At 43.7% G+C, this 21,210-nt stretch overlaps 1 protein-coding gene across 1 annotated transcript in view; it reads right to left on the bottom strand.

The window, feature by feature from the left end:
- Nucleotides 1-324: 324 nt before the first annotated feature.
- The window catches only part of LOC308618703 (stimulated by retinoic acid gene 6 protein-like), a 53,737-nt gene continuing 32,851 nt past the window's right edge, over nt 325-21,210 (bottom strand). The window contains 12 exon segments of the mRNA XM_081236877.1: nt 325-362; nt 365-475; nt 1,209-1,355; nt 2,089-2,252; nt 3,490-3,609; nt 4,702-4,819; nt 5,280-5,328; nt 5,648-5,729; nt 8,935-9,010; nt 14,911-15,064; nt 17,651-17,762; nt 19,168-19,238. Coding sequence (XP_081093003.1) covers nt 328-362; nt 365-475; nt 1,209-1,355; nt 2,089-2,252; nt 3,490-3,609; nt 4,702-4,819; nt 5,280-5,328; nt 5,648-5,729; nt 8,935-9,010; nt 14,911-15,064; nt 17,651-17,762; nt 19,168-19,238 — 1,239 coding nt within the window. The 3' untranslated portion in view covers nt 325-327.

Raw genomic sequence — 21,210 nt, 5'->3', positions numbered from 1 at the left:
TTCTGTCCTGTGGCTAAATTAAGTGTGTCTCAACATGGATCTCCCCAAGGCTGCCTCCTAACCATGGACAGTGGAAATCATTATTGGGCAAAGTCTGTTCAACAGAAATTCTCTTTAGTTCTTGATCTTTTTACCAAGGGAATGAATTAGACCTGAGACTTCATTGTTCAGCCCAAGTGCCATCCCATGAATTGCCGGCCTGTATGCCATCTGTGTGGACAGCGCCTGTGCATCCCATCACACTGCAGGGGACAGCTGCTGGGTAGCCTGGGCCTTCTCAGGGGCAGATGTCCTGGAACAGCCTTGTCGCAATGTGGGAGGTCAACGTCAGCTCTCTGAGCACGTCAACAGAATCTGGGTAAGTCCTGGGAGCCATGACCTGGCCTTGATTTTCTGAGCGTGACCAGTCTGGGGTTGTTGATCAGGGTCTGCAGCAGGAGCCACCTTGTCCTGGACCTCACTGAGGTGCGGGGACCTAGGACAGAACCAGAACCAGTAGACTGGGAGGAGGGGGCAGCTTGTCTCTGTCCTTCTCAGAGGCTGTAGCGAAAGCTGCCCAGAAGGTGTGAGGTGTGGAAGAAGGAGCTGGACCAGGACTCCTGGGGACATGAGGGTGGCTGGAGGAATGTGAGTTTGTCCCACAGATCTGGGTATCTGCAGCATTGGGAATAGCAATGAAAACGGTCCAGGTCAGTGCTGAGTGTCCACGACAGAACATGGCTAACTGGAGGGCTTCCCAGCGGAAGGCAGAGCAAAATAATAGGGGTGGCAGGGGTGGGAGTAGACAGTATAGAGCCTTCAGGGGATAAGGGTCGGTGGCTGGGAGAGCTTGTGGTAAGGAATGGGGCAAATTAAGCAAAACTGCACACCATCTTGGAGGGCATCTGGCTTGCAGCCTGGGCTATGGGTAGCATCTCAAACAAATGGTTGAATGAAGGACTCAGCTAGCAGAACTAGAGCTCGTTTCTGGAAACAAGGGAGGTGCCCAGTTAGCAGGACAAGGACACAAGGCCTCAGGGGTCCTGTAGCCAGGCTGACTGGGGGCAAAGCCTCCTGATCCCCTGGGTAGAAGGGCTCCCAGGGCAGGGAGTGTGGAGGAAGAGGGGCAGGGAAGGAGGAACCTGGGACATCTCAGGGATCCCAGGGAAGCCTGAAGGTACGTGTTTCCTGGTGTCCGACCCCAGTGTAGGTTCAAACAGGAGACTTACCTGCTGACTGATTTAGGTACCAGTATTTGATGGCCTGCTGCAGCCTCCTCTCTCTGTGGCCTGTGATCAGGATGTGACAAAAGCTGACGAGCACAGGGTTGGTGTGATAATGATCCACATAGAGCATGCCAATCCACGCACTGAACCCTGAAATCCAGAAGGCAAGTCAGGCCATGCAGTACGTCCCAGGATGGCCCAGCTTGTGCTTTTTATGACGTAACTGCAGCATCACTTTGTTCCCAAATGGTGCCTGTGTCTTTGCTGAGAATCTAGAAAATGAGGTATAAAGAGCTGGAAAGATTCTTAGAGATTACACCCTAATCTGTTCATTTTATGGGAATTTGAAGCTCATAGCAGCTAGGAGCCTCTGTGTCTTATATGAAGAAGGCAGCAGCCATTAAATGAATGAATGAGTGAATGAACAGACATGGGCCAGAAATAGGACAAAAACTGCTTTTTCTCCACAGAAAAGGCTTTGATTTTGGCGCATTTAAACTGAACAAACCATTTTCTTAACTAAGCTTGCAACTAACAACACCAGTAATTCTGAGGTGTGTTTTCTCAAAATTTTCAGAGCCGTGCATTCACAAATTACCTTCTAACTGTTCAGCTAGAAATCCGCTACCTCCTACTGCCCTTCATTCTGCCTCAAAGGTCTGTCAAACATGCAAGTATTTAATAGCCTGAATTCCCTTCTGACCATTGGGCTGAATAGTTTTGTTTTGTTTTGTTTTGTTTTTCTATTCAGCTTTATAGCCTCCATGGGAAGATAAACTCTAAGCATAAGTGAAGAGTATGAACTCAGGCCTCTGGTACCCGACTTCCAGGCAGCTTCTGCAAAAGTACAAGACCAGCGCTCCCCAGATGCATGGCCACGTACCCATGTCTGCTCTCTCATAGCCACTCTGCAGAATGGTCCTGTCGATGCGGGCGATCAGCCACGTGCCCAGGATGCAGCTGATGAGAAGCCTGGAGAGGCAGGCGCCCAGGCCCAGCAGCACGTTGTAGAAGAACAGAAAGTAGTTGAAGTTGTGGAATGCTCTCCTGCAAACAAAAGCAGGCGGAGGGGCAGCACCTTTCCGTATGAGAAGGTGGCTATGCAGGTGGGCTCAGGGGCCCCCCAGACCTGTGGTCAAAGCCTACGTCTCCCGTCTCCTAGCTGTGTGACCTTGTGATGTTAGCAGGAGCTGACTGTCCCCACTTCGCAGCTGATGTGAGGACTGGCTCAGAAACAGTGTAGAGGGTGCTGAGCCCAGGGCAGGCTGAATGTGAGTGGGGACTATAAACCTCATGTGGCTACAGCTGGGTTTGTGGTTACGGCAGAGGGTGTGGCTTTCCCACTGTCCATTGCAACAGTCACCTGCCCCCAGCTAGAACTGCTCCAAGTCCTCCAGATGAAATTTCTCAAATGACCACCTGATCACATGATCGGTCTCCTGTTGCCTATGGGATGAAGCCCAAACACTGCATATGAATTCTGGGGTCCTGAGAGGGGCTTTTCTGGCATTACCACTTTGTACCTCCTTCCTGTCCCTCACCATCTAAGGCCACTGCATGGCCACAATATTGGATTCTCACTCTTCTCCCAACACATCCTGCCCTTTCATGGCTTCCTGGCTGTATCGGTGCGGCAGGGGCTGCAGCCATGCCATCTCCTCATCTGTGCCTGTAGGAATCTTACCGTCCCACCGACCTCAGCTCAAACGTCCTGCCTGTAGCTGAAAGAGAAACCCTGCCTCTCCTCCACCCCCTCGCCTCTCCTTCTTCATTACTCATGTTTCTCTTGTAATGCTTTCACACCCTCTGGACCCTACTGTCCCCGTATGTCTGTGTCTGTCGGCTCCAGTGCACCGTGAGCACATCACAGGCAGATTGCGTGGGGTATCTCTTTATCCTCAGTGCCCGTGTTGTTTCCTCCATGAGTGAACAGCTTTCAATGAATGAACTAGAAAGGATTACCCATGGGACAGGCACTATTGTTCTAAGTTCATATTTTAATACATTTCAGCCTCAGAACACCTCTCTGATGTATACACAATTATTTGTAAAATGAGGAAGTGGAGGTTCATAGATGTTTAGTAAGGTCACACAAGGTCACAAAGCTCATAAGGGGCAGAGCCAAGATTTGGCCACAGGCAGTTAGGCCCCAGTTCTGAACCACTGCCCCTCACCCTCTCAGAGAGTGTAGAGTCCACCCAGGAACCTGCCAAGGGTGAAGAGGAAGGAACGAGACTGCTGAGGCCAAAGCCCTACAATGCCCCGCTCCCTTCTCTGCCCTCACCTGTTGTTGAGAGCCAAGGGCTTCTGCTTGTCAGCTGTTCCCATCTTTGGTTGCAGGAAGAAGCTGGCGGCAATCCATATCTGCAGGACCATGAGGCCCAGGACGATGGATATGGTGAGGCTGAAACACAGGGTGAGACCATCTTGAGGTGGCCTTGTCCACTCTTCCCAAGCCCATCTCGAATGCCCCTTGATAGAGAGAAGAGAGATGCTGACTGCCTGCCAGACCAACAGTAGCTTGAGCTCTGCCCTTTATGCCTACAGAGCATTCTCCTGCCCACTGTGCAGATGAGAGAACTGAGGCTCACAAAGGGCAGATGACTTTCTCAAAGCTGCATCATCAGGTCTTCTGGCTCCAGACCAGAACTCCAGGATTTAATTATGTCTTTTTGTTGAGGGGTGGCAGCTGGGCTGAGTGGTTTAACAGTATAGGAATCAAAGAAAGGATGGGGTTTTTAGAAGAGCTCATGAAGGCCACGGGAGAGTGGACAGGGCAGGTTCTGCCCCAGACTCACAGGAGGCTCTAGGTGAGTTTGGAACAAAGGAGCTCAGAGCAGGGAGGTCCCCAGAGGGCACCACGCCCTGTGTTTGCCATTCTCTGAGTGGCAATGTGGAGTGGTGGTTTAAAGAGGCTTTGGTTTCACATTGTCCAGCTCCCAGTCCTGCCTGCTCCCCTGGGACAAACTGCTCAGCCTCTCTGTGCCTCTGTTTCCTCATCTGAAAAAAGGGAGCTAATGTAAGTCCCAGCCTCAAAGAGTTCTTAAGAGAAAAGATGTGTAGTGAATTCTCAATAATGTCGGCATTCACTTTTACTTTCCATATGGAAAAACTGAGGCTCAGAGAGGCACTTACAAGCCACACATCTGATCTAAAACCCAAGCTCAGATTTCCTCTCTCCTTCCACTATACTGTCCTTTCTCTCACTTCACCTCCCTGAACCTCAATCTTCCCACCTATAAAATGGACACATATATATCTCCCACAGACACAATTGTGAGGACACCATTGAACAGTGAGAGTGGAAACATTTTGTAAACTGTGAGGTTCCCATCACAATGAGTTGCTATTTTAGCCCATCCTTGGGTCAGAGCTGAGAGAATGGGTCCAGGGATTGGTGAGAGCCCAGCAGGAAAGGGGTATTTCAAACAGCAGCTGTGAGGGCCCACCAGCTCCCAGGCCCTGGGCAGTGACAGGAAGCCCACCCAGCACTTACATCCCGATGCCCAGTCCTCGGAGCATCTCCAGGGCCTGATTGTGGATGACAGGTAGCACCAGGCTGTACATGATCACTAGGCCACATAGGCTCTGCATCACGTGGATGATGAGGTAGCCTGTGGGTCAAGGGAGCCGGTGGTCACTCAAGGCCCTTCAGGATCCAGTCACACAGGTCCCTCCCTGCAGTCTCCCCTCTAGCCTTCTCCCAAACGAAGGTCCTGGCACTCTTACTTGCACTGTTCCTTCTGCCTGGCAGGACCGCCGACCTTCTGCTCACCCTGCCAGGTGCAGTTCAAACATCAACTCCACTAGAAAGGCTTCTTGCCCTGTCCTGGGTGTGGACAGTCACTTCCTCCTCTGGGTCACCACCGCCCTTAGCATATACACCCCATGGGCACAGGACAGGTGGTGATGATGACCTACACGAATGTGTGCTTCTCACTCCTTCCGGAAGGTCCCTCAAGGAAGAGCTGGGGCCACTTCTGCCCTAAGTCTCTCCTCCCTACCCACAGCCAGGACTCTGCAGGTGCCCAGGGAATGTGTATTGAATTGAATGGGTCATGTGAGGGCACTTACCCCACAGAATATAAGCTATCTGCCAGCCAGAGTACCTTGCAATGGCCACCTGAGATTTAGAAAGAAAAAAGGGTCTGAGAGGGGAGACATGCTGATTACCTCTAACACGTGTCCAGCATCCTTGTCTCATTTGAGGGTCACCCACCAACCCACCAAGGCAGGTGTCATGATTGTCCTCATTTTACAGATGAGGAAACTGAGGGCTGGATGGGGACAGGGGCTGTCCCGAGTCACCCAGCAGCAGAACATACTAGAATTGAGGACTCTGGACCCCCAGCCCAGAGCTCTTCCTCCCCCCCCTACCCCCATCTGAGGTTCAGGACAGCAGGTTTTGGCCTCGGAGCAGAGAGAGGCCTCTGTAGACTTACCACACTCTCTGACGAGGAAGGATTATGGAACTTCAAAGGGAGAAAGTGTTTATCTCCTGCCCACAACCTCTTCATTTGCTTTCTAAAGAAAAAGTGGGAGTTAGTAATGCTCATGACCAGGGCTTAAAAATCATTTTTAATACTTTTTTTGAAAATTGAGATATAATTGACATATAACATGATATTATTTCAGGCGTACAATATAATAATTCGATATTTGTATATATTGTGAAATGATCACAGTAAGTCTTGTTAATATCTGTCACTGCACAGTTACAAAAATTTTTTTCTTGTGATGAGAACTTTTAATCTACTCTCTTAGAAACTTTCAAATATTCACTATTTTTTAACTATAGTCACCATGCTGTACATTACATCCCTATGACTTATTTATTTTATAACTGAAAGTCTGTGATTTTTAATGCCATTCACCCATTTCACTCCCCCCACCCCACCTCTGGTAACCACCAATCTGTTCTATGAGTTTAGTTTTAGTTTTGTTTTGTTTAGAGTCCACATATGAGTGAAATCATATGGTATTTGTCTTTCTCCATCTGACTTATTTCATTTAGCATAATGTCCTCAAGGACATAAATGCTGTCACAAATGACAAGATTTCATTCTTTTTTATGGCTGAGTAGAATTCTGGTGTGTGTGTGTGTGTGTGTGTGTGTGTGTGTGTGTGTGTGTGTGTGTGTGTGTGTGTGTGTGTGTGTGTGTGTGTGTGTGTGTGTGTGTGTGTGTGTGTGTGTGTGTGTGTGTGTGTGTGTGTGTGTGTGTGTGTGTGTGTGTGTGTGTGTGTGTGTGTGTGTGTGTGTGTGTGTATTCCACATCTTCTTTACCCATTCACCCATCCATGGACACTTAGGTTGCTTCCATATCTTGGCTATTGTAAATAATGCTGCAAAGAACACTGGGGTGCATGTATCTTTTTAAATTATTGTTTCCACTTTTTTGGATATATGCCCAGGAGTGGGATTGTTGGATCATATGGTAGCTCTATTCTTAATTTTTTGAGGAGCCTCCATACTATTTTCATAATGGTTGTACCAATTTACCTTCCCACCAACAGTGTAGGAGGGTTTCCTTTTCTCCACATCCTTGTCAACACTTATCTCTTGTCTTTTTGGTAATAGCCGTTCTGAAAGATGTGAGGTGACATCTCATTTTGGTTTTGATTTGCATTTCCCTGATGATTTAAAAATCTTAAACTTAATATATTTTGTAAAAATAGCATATAGCTACCTAATCTCAATGGTGACTGAATGTGATTGTTGAGACTGTGTGTGTGGCTTTTAGTTTCCTTAGCTTGCTCTATTTTCTTATTTTCTCTACAATGAATATACATTACCTATATAATATTATTTCAAAAAAAATTTTAACGATAGCCCCCCACTTATAACAACATAAAATGAAATGAAAAAGAAGCCACAATTCCTCACAATCCCAGCACCCAAAGAAATCACTGTGTGCTTTTCCCATGTGCCCGTCTCAGCCTGGCCCTTTGCCTAAAGGTTAGGTTGGCATAGTTTTGTTCACAGTCCACATTCACATCTGTATCCTCCTTTTTTCTTAACATCCCATTCCAGCAATTTCCAGGTTATTTTGCAATTTCATCACCACTGAATTGGGAAGACTTAGTATGAAATAAAGAATGTAAGTATCTCATTAATAGTTTGCATATTTATTACATAATGAAATGATGATATTTGAGTTATGCTAGGTTAAATAACATATATTATTAAATTATTTTCACCTCTCCTTTAACTTTTTTAAATAGTGTCTATTAGAAAATGTAAAATTGTATCTGTGGCTTTCATCGTGTTTCTGTTTGGCAGTACCAGAGTAGGGTGTGCAACCAGGAATACAAACACGCACAGATATATTTGCAGAGAAAATTTCTGGAAGGACGCACAGAAAATGAATAACAGTGCTTAGCTCTTGGGCAACAATTTGGGGCCTGATGGGAAGAAGACTTACTTTACACTAAATATTTTTGTAACTTTTTTTTAAAACACAAGCCTATAGATAGGTTGGCATAATTATAAGAAAAATAACAATACTGGCACAGTGCTAGTGCTGTCCAAAGGGTGCTTTCTCAACCATTATTTCCTCTGCCCCATGGTCCTGTAAAGGAGGCGGGGCAGGGATTATCACTCCTGGGTGACAGGTGTGGGAGGGAAGGGCCAGCCTGGACCGGAAGGAGGCCTCCCCACCACAGATGCCTTCTTGTCCCTGTGCCCTCAGCTACCCTCCACCCACATCCATGCAGCCAGCTCTGCACTGTGGTTGTTCCTTGTGGTAAAATGCCTCAGTGAATATCTCCCAGCCACTTATAGGCTAATGAAGGAAGTAGCAGACATATCACTACAACAGGCAGGGAAAGGGTAAGCAGCAGTGTCCAGTCCACCCACAGAGCCCAGGGAGAAGAAAGCAGAGACAGGGAGCAAGGCAGGGCTGGGATGGAGAGCTGGGGCTCTTTGTGCCAGGAGAGTCTTCACTTAGATGTCATCTGCAAGAGACCCAACCTTTGGGTAGCTAGATGGGGAGGATGCAGGATGCTCTGCAGGGGCGGGAATTGGCCCTGGGCTTCCTCTGAGTGAGTGGGTGGCTGTGAACCAGAGACTGAGACAGAGAGACACAGAGAGAGGTATAGAGAGAGGCAGAGACAAAGGCAGAGAAATGGAGAGAAAAGGGAGCAATAGACACCTAAATTCAACTTCCGTCTGCATGCAAATGCCAGCTACATACTGAAGGTCATCCCCTCCTCCTGTGCTGCTGTTCTTGAGACTGATGCCCCTGGTTCCCTTGTCCCAACCTCCTGTGAGGTCCCCTTGAGCCAGATTCACCTGCTGGGAGCGCAGTGTGATTAGTCCTGGAGAGGAGGGTGGGTCTAACACCTAGTACAATGCAGAAGTGTACAAGAAATGACAAGGTCAGAAGGGGCCAGAAGACAAGATCAGCTGCTAATAGCCTGGCTAAAGTTATTTTGTTGAGTCTCACCTGCTCAGCAGTGAACATGGAGATGAAAGTACCGCTTAGGGTTTTGCTGAAAACCAAAAGAAGACTCTAATCACAATGTCAAGCTTATAGTGGGAGCTCAAATCAATAGTTTTTTGTTTGTTTGTTTTTGTCTTTTACTACCAATAGGTACGGTTGTCCCTAGACCCTATATATACTGCTGTTCCCAATTTGGGCACTGTTGGCACTGCTTGGGAATTCTGAGAAAAGTCTGTCAGCTGCTTTCCTGGCTGAAGACACACAAATGACTCCTAGAACCCTCTTACCTGTAACAAGCCAAGATGTGAAACAGGTAGCTCACACACGTGAGGGAGGCAGGCAAGATGGTCACCACCCAGACTCCTGAAACAGAAGAGGTGATACGAGAGGCCTCAGAAGATGAACCAGAAACTATTTTAAAAATGCAGAGGGAATTCCCTGGTGGTCCAGTGGTTAGGACTCTGCACTTTCACTGCTGAGGGCCTGGGTTCAATCCCTGGTCGGGGAACTAAAATGTAGAAACTCACAACAGAAAGGTTTGGGCAAAATATACTGTACTTCCTTTAACACACCTCTTGTGCAAATAACGTTTTGCTTATTTTCTGTTTCATTTTAGCCACATACCCTCGATATCCTTTATTTCCTGCTTATTTATAATCTTTTCCTTTGGTATTAATATTTTCAATCTACAGTGAGTAATAGAAAAAGAAAATTATGGAGCGTACACATTGTAGGTAGCCTCCAGCCTAGTAAAACATCATGAATTCTTGAACTTCCAATCTCCGCTTTTTGGGGGGTGGTTACCCACCCCCAATAAACAGTCACCTTGTGCAACGGTAACTGGAATCAAGGTCTTGACTATTCATTCATCCATCTTTCAGTATGTTTTTAATATTTCGTACCTAAGTTGCTTTCAGAATGATTCTGTGTGCTTGTGAGAGAGGGATGGAGACAGAGGGAAGGAAGTAAAAGCTTCTGTATAAGCCGACTCTCAATAGGTACAGAAAAGGCATTCGAAAGAATCCAACACCTCTTTATAATTCAAATCACTCCATAAACTAGAAATAGAAGGGAATTTCCTCAATTGGATAAAAAGCATCTGCAAAAAACCCACAGCTAACATCATACTTAATTGGTGAAAAACAGACTGCTTTCCCCATCAGCTCAAGAATAAGAAAATCAATGTCTGCTCTTGCCAATTCTATCCAACATTGTACTGGAGGGTCTAGCCAGGGTAGTTAGGCAAGAAAATGCATCCAGACTGCAAGGGAAGAAATAAAACTATCTCTATTCACCAACAACATGTTCTTATATATAGAAAATCCTAAAATCCTAAAATGAATTAATAAATGAGTTCAGCAAGGTTGTAAGACACAAGACCAATATATAAAAGTCAATTGTATTGCTATACACTACCAACAAATAATATGAAAATGAAGTAAGAAACAACTGCATTTGCAATAGTATCATAAAGAATAAAATACTTAAGAATAAATTTAGTAAAAGAAGTATACAACTTGTACACTTAAAACTACAAAAGCTTGTTGAAAGAAATTAAAGAAGACCTAAATTAATGGAAAAACGTATCACTTTTACGTATTGGTTGTTCTTTGTGAACACTGCAATACTCCCTAAACTGATCTACAGATTCAAATCCCTGTCAAAATTCCAATGTCATTTTTGGATAAATTGACAAGCTAATCCTAAAATTCATATAAAAATGAAGTGACCCTGAATAGGCTATACAACCTTGAAAAAGAAGAACAAAATTACAGGACTCACATTTCGTTTTTTTTTTTTTTTTTTTTTTGCGGTACGCGAGCCTCTCACTGTTGTGGCCTCTCCCGTTGCGGAGCACAGGCTCCGGACGCGCAGGCTCAGCGGCCATGGCTCACGGGCCCAGCTGCTCCGCGGCATGTGGGATCTTCCCGGACCGGGGCACGAACCCGCGTCCCCTGCATCGGCAGGCGACTCTCAACCACTGCGCCACCAGGGAAGCCCCAGGACTCACATTTCTTGAGCTACAGTAATAAGACAGTGTGATACTGCCATAAAGATATACAAATAGACCAATGGAATAAATTGAGAATCCAGAAGTAAACCCCCATTGTCAATGTATTTTCAACAAGGATGACAAGACAATTCAATGGGGAAGGAATATGCCTATTAACAAATAGTGCAGGGGAAACTGATATTCACATGTAAAACAATGAAGTTAGAACCTTAACTCACACCGTATACAAAAATTAAATCAAAATGGATCATACACTCAATGTAACAGCTAAAATGATAAAAGTCTCAGAAGAAAATATGAGAGTAAATCTTTGTGACCTTGGGTTAGACAATGGTTTCTTAGACATGCACAAGTTATAAAAGAAAACAAGATATATTAGACCACATTAGAATTAAAAGCATTTGTGTTTCCAAGGACACCATCAAAAAAGTGAAAAAGCAACCCACAGAATGGAAGAAATTATTTGTAAATTATATCTCTTGTAAAGGATGTGTATATAGAATATACAAAGAACTCTTACAGCTCAATAATAGACAAATAAGCTAATTTTAAAGTGGGCAAAGAATCTCAGTAGTCATTACTCAAAGAAGATGTACAAATGGTCAATAAGTACATGACAAGATGCTCAACATCATTAGCCATCAGGGAAATGAAAATCAAAACCGCAATGCACCCCTGATGTTCATAGCAGCACTATTTACAATAGCCAAGACATGGAAGCAACCTAAGTGTCCAATAACAGATGAATGGATAAAGAAGATGTGGTATATACATACAATGGAATATTACTTAGCCATAAAAAATAATGAAATAATGCCATTTGCAGCAACATGGATGGACCTAGAGATTATCATACTAAGTGAAGTCAGAGAAAAATAAATATAACATGATATCACTTATATGTGGAATCTAAAAAATGATACAAATGAACTTATTTACAAAACAGGAACAGAATCATAGACATAGAAAACAAACTTACGGTTACCAAAGGTGGGGGGGAGAAAGAGGGATAAATTATGAATTTGGGATTAACAGATACACACTACTATATATAAAATAGATTAAAAAAAACAAGGGCCTACAGTATAGCACAGGGAACCATAGTCAATATCTTGTAATAACTTATAATGGAAAAGAATCTGAAAAATAATATATATGTGTGTATATATATATAGATATAGATAGATATAGATATAGATATATATCTGAATCACTTTGCTATATACCTGAAACATTATAAATCAATTATACTTCAATTAAAAAAAATACAATGTGATACCACTTCATATATACTAGATGGCTATAATAAAAAATAGTTATTAACAAATGTTGATGAAGATATAGAAGCTGGACCTCTCATACATTGGTGATGGCAATACATAGTGATGAAGCTGCTTTTGTAAACGGTCTGGCAATTCCCCCAAAAGCTTAAACATAATTACCACATGATCCAGAATTCCACTCCTTAGTATATACCCAATATATATAAAAATATATGAAAAACTTGTAGATGAATGTTCACAGCAGTATTATTCATAATAACCAAAAGTTGAAACAACCCAAATTTGCATCGACAGACAAATATATAAATACAATATTGTATATTCATACAACAGAATAAAATTCAGCAATAGGGCTTCCCTGGTGGCGCAGTGGTTGAGAGTCCGCCTGCCAATGCAGGGGACATGGGTTCGTGCCCTGGTCCGGGAAGATTCCACACGCAGCGGAGTGGCTAGGCCCGTTAGCCATGGCCGCTGAGCCTGCGCGTCCGGAGCCTGTGCTCCGCAATGGGAGAGGCCACAACAGTGAGAGGACCGTGTACCGCAAAAAAAAAAAAAAAAAAAAAAATCAGCAATAAAAAAGAATGAAGCTGAGACACATGCTATGATATAGATGAACCTTATAAATATCTTGCTATGTGAAAGAAGCCAATCAAAAAAGACCACGTATTGTATGATTCTATTTATATAAGATGTCCAGAATAGGCAAATCTATAGAGCCAGAAAATAGTGGCCTGGGAGAGTTGAGAAATGGGGAGTGACTGAAAGTGGTCATGATTTCTTTTAGGGTGATGAAAATGTTCTAAATCTGACTGTGGTGATGGGTGCATAAATTTCAAAATACTAAAAACCACTGAATTGTACACTTTAAATGAGTGAATTGTATGGTATATGAGTTATATCTTCATAAAGCTGTTTTTAAAAAGAAGGAAAGGGGCTTCCCTGGTGGCGCAGTGGTTGAGAGTCCGCCTGCCGATGCAGGGGACACGGGTTCGTGCCCCTATCCCGGAAGATCCCACATGCCGCGCAGCGGCTGGGCCCGCGAGCCATGGCCGTGGAGCCTGTGTGTCCGGAGCCTGTGCTCCGCAACGGGAGAGGCCACAGCAGTGAGAGGCCCGCGTACAGCAAAAAAAAAAAAAAAAAAAAAAAGAAGGAAAAAGAAAGCTGATTTCCATTCCTTTCAAGTTTCAGATGTGTCTTTATCGGCATCACCAGGACTAGGCAATTGCTCTATCCCAAACCTCCACCAACACAAAGGATGCACGTAAACCACCATAAATCTCACCCCAGGGTATGCAGGGGACACATCCTTGGAAGGAGAGGATGGAAGGAGTCTGGCCACAAGAAGAGTGAGTGCAGACATTTTCCAGCCAGCAGCAAGAACATGACCGCACACCTTTAATTTAATGCCTTTATCATTCCAAAGGTGAAGCATGTTCAGCCTAAGAGTCTCTCTTGGAAAGAGGGTAGCTGTTTAAAGCTGGAAGAGATTGAGACAGAGTGAAAATGTTATATACTGATTCTTAAAGTGTCTAAACGTGAGAAATATATCAAAGAGGAGACAAAACATGAGTGAATATGGTGATATACTCACTACAATTCACCCAGACCAAGTAACTGAGGTTAGTATTAAAAAGTTGCCCAAAACAGGGGTAGAAATGTGAATTTTCAGAAGTATGACTTGAAACAAGTATTATTAAATCAAACACTAGAATATGCTCGCTGAGTGTATAGGAAGGGACTCATCAGGCAGAACATTAAAGATGAATAAAGTGTTCAAGGGCAACAAAAAAGTATGGTAATATGGAAGAAGCAGTACCCACCTTAGTGTGACCTTCTATCTCATGTATGTGTAAGAGAATGTTCCTCAAATAATTCACAGTAGTTCTATTCCCCTCTGGTTTTGATATTCTACTAGCTTGTGAGTCTTAAGTGAAAATATTATTTGCATCACCTGTTTCATGGCTTAAGGAACATATGGTAATTTACAGCCATTAAATGTCAGAGCTACAAAGGCTTTTGGAAACCATTTGGTACCCTCATCCCAGCCCCATTTTAAAGATGAGGAAACTGAGGCCAAGAGAAGGGACCTGACTTGTCCAATGACAGAGTTTATCCTGACATCTTGTCCAGGTCCTTTCTCAACAAGGAACAGTGAAGAACTTTCCTTCCTTCATGGGCAATGGACATATAATTAGAGTATGTCATTTTCAAAGAAAGCTACTATTTTAAGGTAAAGTGACTGTTATGGACAGAATGTGTGTGTCTCCCACCCCCCACAAAATTCATGTGTTGAAACCCTAATCCCCAGTGTGATGGTATTTGGAAATGGAGCCTTTGGGAGGTGATTAGATCATAAGGGTGGAGCCCTCATGATGGAATTAGTGCCCTATAAGAAGATACATGAGAGAGTTTGCTTCCCCTCCCTGTTCTCCATCCAGTATGTGAGGACACAAAGAGAGGGTGGCCATCTGCAAGTCAGGAAACAGACCCTCCCCAGACACCAGGTCTGCTAGCACCTTCAACTTCCCAGTCTCCAGAACTGTGAGAAATAAATGTTTGTTTTTGTGCCACACCGTCTATGGTAATTTGTTAAAGCAACCTGAACTAAGCAGAAATTAAATTTGAATGATATAAGTAAACTTTTCATATAATAATAAAGTCACGGACCACTGTTTTATCTTTTCCAAAGTGAAAAAAATATAATGATTTTAGTTGTTTCCACTGGCATCAAACAAAATAGGCTATTTGAGATTAGAAAATTCAGCCTCAAATAGGTTCTAACAAAATGGCCTGTGTCCTGACCCCTTTTTCCTTCGAGTCAACCCAGGGAGGCATAGAGCAATTGTAACACAGGTAATATCAAGACCAGCAGCAATAATCACTATAGGTGTGCACCTGCCACAAGTCACAAGTCCCTCTCTGTTTCCTACACAGGCAGCAGGAACAAAGGTGGAGGATGGTTTTACCTTTGGTGACGTTAATCAGCTCTTTCACCTGCAGGAGGACTGGGGTCAGGGTACCCGTCTGGTTCACGGAGGCGACGTAGCTCTCCAATTCGCCTTCAAACACATCCAGCTCATCTCTCACATACACGAACATGCAGAACTCAATGACAATGAACTGGGGACACAGAGCAAATCTTTCAAGGTCTCACCTGAGTCCGGCTCAGTATATGAATAACATATGGGTCTCTCTTTGGTTTTGAGGTCAAAACTCTCTGAAGCTCAAAACTCATCTGCAATAGACTCTGGACACTTGCTACTGAGATGAATGGGATTGTGACTTCTTTGAAGACAGGAGTCACCCCAAACTCTGTTCTTCACACAACAGCATATAAGAGTAGGCACCACAAGGGCTCAAAGAACTCTTCAAACATTAATTAAATCAGAGTGAAATAATTAAAACAGAGTGAACTTTGAATAAGGGGTGACCCTGGGGACAATTCCAGACACTTCTCACCGTTCCCTTTCTTGTATCTTGGCAATGACCAAATTGGAGGAGGTGCTGTTTCCTGTATGCATGTCATGCTTGCTCCCCTCCTATCATCCTGTCATCCTGCCCTCATGCCCCCATCATCATGCCATTGCTTCTAGAGTCCCTGACGCCATTTTACTTCATCAACCAAACTGAATGTGGAGCTCAAATGCTACTATTTTCAGGCAGGTTCTCAATCCAGAGTAATTCACTAAATTTCCAAAGCACTTTTACCTTTTCTTTTTCTCTAGTTAGACGGCAGTACTTCATACTGTATTTTATCTTCTTGTCTTAGACCATGGGCTACTCCCAGGCCAAGACTCTGCTGAATCAGCTCTCTTCTCTCTTCCAGGTCTTAGTATAGTGTTTGGCATAGAGTAGACAACCAATAATGATTTAATAAACACAATAACACCGAGTGATTTACCCACTGCTGCAGAGAACTCTAGCTAGTTGTCCATTAAAATCTCTTCTCCCCTTTTTTGGGCGCAGGCTGGACTATATTTGCCAGCCTCCCTTGAGTTAGATGTGGGCACATAACAAGGTTCTTGTCAATGGAAAAAGAGTGGAAGGAATGTGTGCTGGGTCCACATGGCCTTTGAAAACCTCTCACATGCATTTTGCTGCCTGCTTTCTCCTTCTGCTGACTGGATGCAGGTGGTGAGGGTGCTCAGGGATGATGAAGGCACATGATGGAGAAACCAGTTATGGAACAAACACGTGGAAGATTGCTACCTCCCAAACCTCAACACTCACTCAACACTGTTAGGTGGGCAAAAATATATTCAGTGTTGTCACTGAAATTTGTGGGTTTATGTGGTACTTCATCATAACCTAATACATTCACTTAAAACTTAATCACAGGATTAGTTTATATAGGTATCATCCTAGTACATTTAAAATGAGCAGAAGACAATTTGGCCATTTTTATCCCGCCATTTGACCCTGCTTTTGACTCACACATTTTACCTCAGATAATAATGACCACGTGAAATGCTTTGATTCTGTACTTTATTGACTTCCTGTTTTCAATTTCATAGGTTTCTGCTCTAATTTTTATTACATCTATTCTTCTGCTTACTTTGCATTTTAATTTGCTCTTTTTTGTTTGTTCGTTTCCTAAGGTGAAAGCTTAGACGACTGATTTAAGATCTTTCTTCAGGTCTAATATGTACATTCAATGCTATAAATTTCCCTCTAAGCACTGCTTTTGCCGCCTCCCACAAATTTTGATAAGTTGTGTTTTCATTTTCATCTGTTCAAAATATTTTTAATTTCCCTTGATGTTTTTCTTTGGCTCATATGTTACTTAAAAGTGTGTTGTTTTTAATACCTACTATTTGCAGATTCTCCGTTATCTTTCTGTTATTGATTTTTAGTTTAATTCCACTTTGATCTGAGAGCAGATATTGTATGATTTCTATTCTTTTAAATTTATTAAGACGTGTTTTATGGTCCAGGATATAGTCTATCTTGTTGAATTTTCCATTTATTCTTGAGAAGAATGTGTATTGTGCTGTTGTTGATGAAGTAGTCTTTGGATTTCCAAAATATCCAATTGATTGATGGCATCAATTACAGTTCAGATTTTCCTACCTTGGCACTGGTTGTCATGGGGTTTCTGCTCCATTCTGTGATGATCGTGTCTCTTCAGTTTTAGGGGTAAAGCTTTGCTCCATGACCTCACTGCTCTTAGGGATCTAAGAAGAGTTGTTGATTCTTCAATTTGTTCAGATTTGTATTTGTTGTTAAGATGGAGTGGCATCTTGCAAGTTCTTTACATGTGGAATTGGAAACTGGAAGTCTCCGTAAATAACTCGATTATATTTATTAGTAATATTCACCACATGAGTAAAAGTGTCCTTGGAGGGGCTCCCCTGGTGGCGCAGTGGTTGAGAGTCCGCCTGCCAATGCAGGGGACACAGGTTTGTGCCCCGGGTCCGAGAAGATCCCACATGCCACAGAGCGGCTGCGCCTGTGAGCTGTGGCCGCTGAGCCTGCGCGTCCGGAGCCTGTGCTCCGCAACGGGAGAGGCCACAACAGTGAGAGGCCCGCGTACCGCAAAAAATAAATAAATAAATAAAGTGTCCTTGGAGTCAAAATGGTGGCGTCAAAGAATTGTACTTCTTTGATTTAGAGATACTCAATTTTGACCCAGCTTTTAAAGAACAACCCCTATCCTAGACCCACCCCATTTATAAAATAATAAAGGATTTGCTTAGATATACTTACAAGGTACAGGCAGATGAAAGCCAACACAGTGGTTCCAATCATCCTGCTTGGGAACTGAAAGTAGGGGTCCCACTCATATATCCTGGTTTGGAACCAAGACTTTTCTCTCTCTCTGTGAATGAATAAACATCAAGAGAAGACAGGTTGTGGCTGGTAAACAAATGCCTGATTCTTCTGAAAATAATATCATCTCCTCTTCTTCACCTTAGAGTATAGTGAAGAGAAAGAGCACTGGTAGATTCCACAGTTTTCATTCTCCCCTTATTCTTAAGAACAAAGACTCAGTTTTATTCAGTACAGCAATCTACCAAATAAAAGGCTATAGTTCCCGACCTCTCTTACAGCTAAGAGTGACCAAGACTAAACAAGCCAATTAGACGTGACCAGAGATGTGGTGTGGGACTTTGGGGAGGCTGGGCAGGTGGAACTGACACAGCTGGGAGGATTCCCTTTGACTTTATTCTTTTCTCCTGCCTGCCATCTGAAGGGCAGACATGGTGGCTGGCCCAGGCTGGAGCCCCAGCATCTATCTTGGGCCACAGACAGCCTTCATGATGGAAACCACTACGTTACTGGAACAGAAAGACAGACAATGGGTAAACTGCATGGTGGGCAGTCCAGGGTTAGTATGGACTGCCTGCCTCCAGAATTCTTTTACATGAGAAAGAAAGAAATCTCTCTTTTATTTGTGCCATGATTATTTTGCATTTTCTGCTATATGTAGCCAAATGTAACTCTAACCAAAGAACTAGTTTTGCCACTGTATGACCTGGTTAGACATATCCCTTCTCTGGGAATATACCCTTGTGCACAGTGGCAGTGGCAGGGGTAGGGTGACTTGAATGGTCACTGAAGACCAGGTGTTCTTGCCTGGCCAAGAGCTATGTCCTCTTTTATTGGTAACAACATCACAGTTTTTCTCTGGGAATCTACTCTTCCCCACCATCGGTCCTGGTGGTTAAGTGAGACTGAACCACTTCCTAGTTCCCATGGTGAACATGTGACCCTGGTTTAACAATCAGTTTACTCCAATCACCTACTCACAGTAATTGGTTCTGGGATGCCATGTGGTCCAACTTGATCCAATGAAACATGTTCATGGGAATTTTGTTTGAATTATTTGAAAGAAAACATTCTCTTCTCTATGAGCTTAAGACAGGAGGGTATAAGCTTCGAGATTCTGGGGGCCACCACGGGGAGGAAGCCTACCTAACTAAGAGTTTAACATAGGTAAAAGCAGAGCTGAGAGATGAGGGAAAGAGACCTAGTTCTGATTATATCAATCAAACCCCTGGATCCATCTGTGTCTGAAAACTGGTGACCTCTAGGTTTTTTAATTATGTAAGGCCATAACTTTCCTGTTTCTCTTTAATTCCATTTGAGTTGAGTTTCTGTTATTAGCAAACAAGCGTCCTAAAACAGCACTCTTCCAGTCATCTCCAGGTCTCTGACACTGTCAGGGCTCATCAGTATTGGTGCAAACACCGAGGGGCGTGAACAAATATAACTGTGCTTACTGCAGGGGGCACTTCCTCAGGAGCTGTTTGACGTGCTCTGCCTGGTGAACTTCCAGGAAAGCCTTTTCTTCCTGTGAGAAAAGAGAGAGGTTGATGTTTTGCCTCACAAAGTCTTGTTAGGGCTTTGGTCTCTTTGAGGGGCTATTTCCATAGAGGCCAGGATTTTCGGTAAAACTTGCCATTCCCAGACACCCGTCATTTATTGAAGAAACTGTAGGGTCCCGTCTCCTGTTTACCAAGCACTTCTTTCATGAAATGCCAGAGGCCTGACCTTCCTTGACTCTTCTGCTTACTGCTTTACACCAGCCTTTGTTTTGTGAAGTCGATTTTTTCCTTTGACATTTGGTGATTTCTCATCATAGTTCAAAACACTGTTCCAGAAATGAAACACCCAAAATCCCAGTGTTTTTATTTTTTATGAAAAGGAATTTCTCTTGCTCATTTCTTATTTTGAAATGAACTTTAATAGTATGTTTTGAAATGTCTTCTCCAAGTGTAATGAGCTTTCCACAATAGTCATCTGTTTTGCCAATATACTGAATATGTAAATTTTACACACTGTGAGATGAAATCTTATATATTGCAGATGTTGCGTAGAGTAAAAAAGACCTGGTTATAATTCTGACTCATAAGTGACATCAGCAAGCTGGAGGAACAGGAGGTTCCAGTTCCCATATGCCCTCAGATACACCAATTTTGACAACCTCCCATAGGTGAGAGTAACTTTGTGGGGGCCCAAGTATCTACCTTGGAGGTTACAGCACTCTAGTTAAGCAAAAACTCCAAGAATAGATGCATTGTAGAGAACAAGGAGAACAGTTTCACTTTACCAACATCACTCCTCCTCCAAAGTAGTATAGCTCAGGGCATAGAGAGAAGGCCCTCTTAGCTTGTAATTTCTCCCATGAGGGAAAATAAAAGTGAAATGAGAGCCCAGCTTCCCCAGTCTTGGGGGACACTGCCCAACAGATCCATTCCTGTCTCACACCACCCAGAACACTGAGGGGATCAGCATGGTGGAATAGTCTTGGGAAAGCTAAGAGGAGGGAAATGGGGCAGGGGGTCAATGGGGTGGGGGAGTCCGTCTGTAGTCCTAGAAGGAACAGAGAAAGAGAAAAGGGCAGAAAGCTACATAAAGAAATAATGGGGGGACTTCCCTCATAGTCCAGTGGTAAAGAATCCACCTTCCAATGCAGGGATTGCGGGTTCGATCCCTGGTCGGGGAACTAAGACCCCACATGCCATGGCGCAACTAAGCCCACAGGCCACAACTATTGAGATTGCGCGCCTCAATGAGAGAGCCCACATGCCACAAACTACAGAGCCCACATGCTCTGGAGCCCACACGCCACAACTACTAAGCCCATGTGTCCTGGAGCCTGCACACCACAACTAGAGAGAGAAAACCTGCACGTCACAACTAGAGAGACACCTGCATGCCACAACTAGAGAGAAACCCAAGCAGACCACACGCCATAATGAAAAGATCCTGCATGCCTCAACAGAGATCCCATGTGCTGCAACTAAGACCTGACGCAGCCAAAAAAAAATATAAGGAAAACAAATAAATAAAATAAATAAATATTTTTTAAAAAAAGAAATAATGGGGACTTCCCTGGTGGTCCAGTGGCTAAGGCTCTGCACTCCCAATGCAAGGGGCCTGGGTTCCACCCCTGGTCAGGGAACTAGATCCCACATGCCACAACTAAGAGTTCACATGCCACAACTAAAGATTCTGCATGCTGCAACTAAAAGATCCCATGCGCCACAACTAAAGACCCCCCAGGCTGCAACAAAGATCTCACATGCCACAACTAAGATCCGGTGCAGCCAAAAAATAAATAAATAAATAAATGTGGGGGGTGTGGAGAAAAAAAAAGAAATAATGGCAGAAAGTTTCCCTAATCTGGGGAGGAAAATGAACATCCAGATCCATAAAGCCTCAAACAGACTGAATATATAGAGGTCTTCACCAAGACACATTATAATCAAAATGTCAAAAGTCAATGACAAAGAGAGAATTTTGAAAGTACACATACAAGG

Source organism: Mesoplodon bidens, assembly GCF_964165515.1.
Source record: "Mesoplodon bidens genome assembly, chromosome: 6".
NCBI classification, from domain to species: domain Eukaryota; kingdom Metazoa; phylum Chordata; class Mammalia; order Artiodactyla; family Ziphiidae; genus Mesoplodon; species Mesoplodon bidens.
Note: the sequence above shows the minus strand (reverse complement) of the source record. Positions and strands in the feature narration are given on the sequence as shown.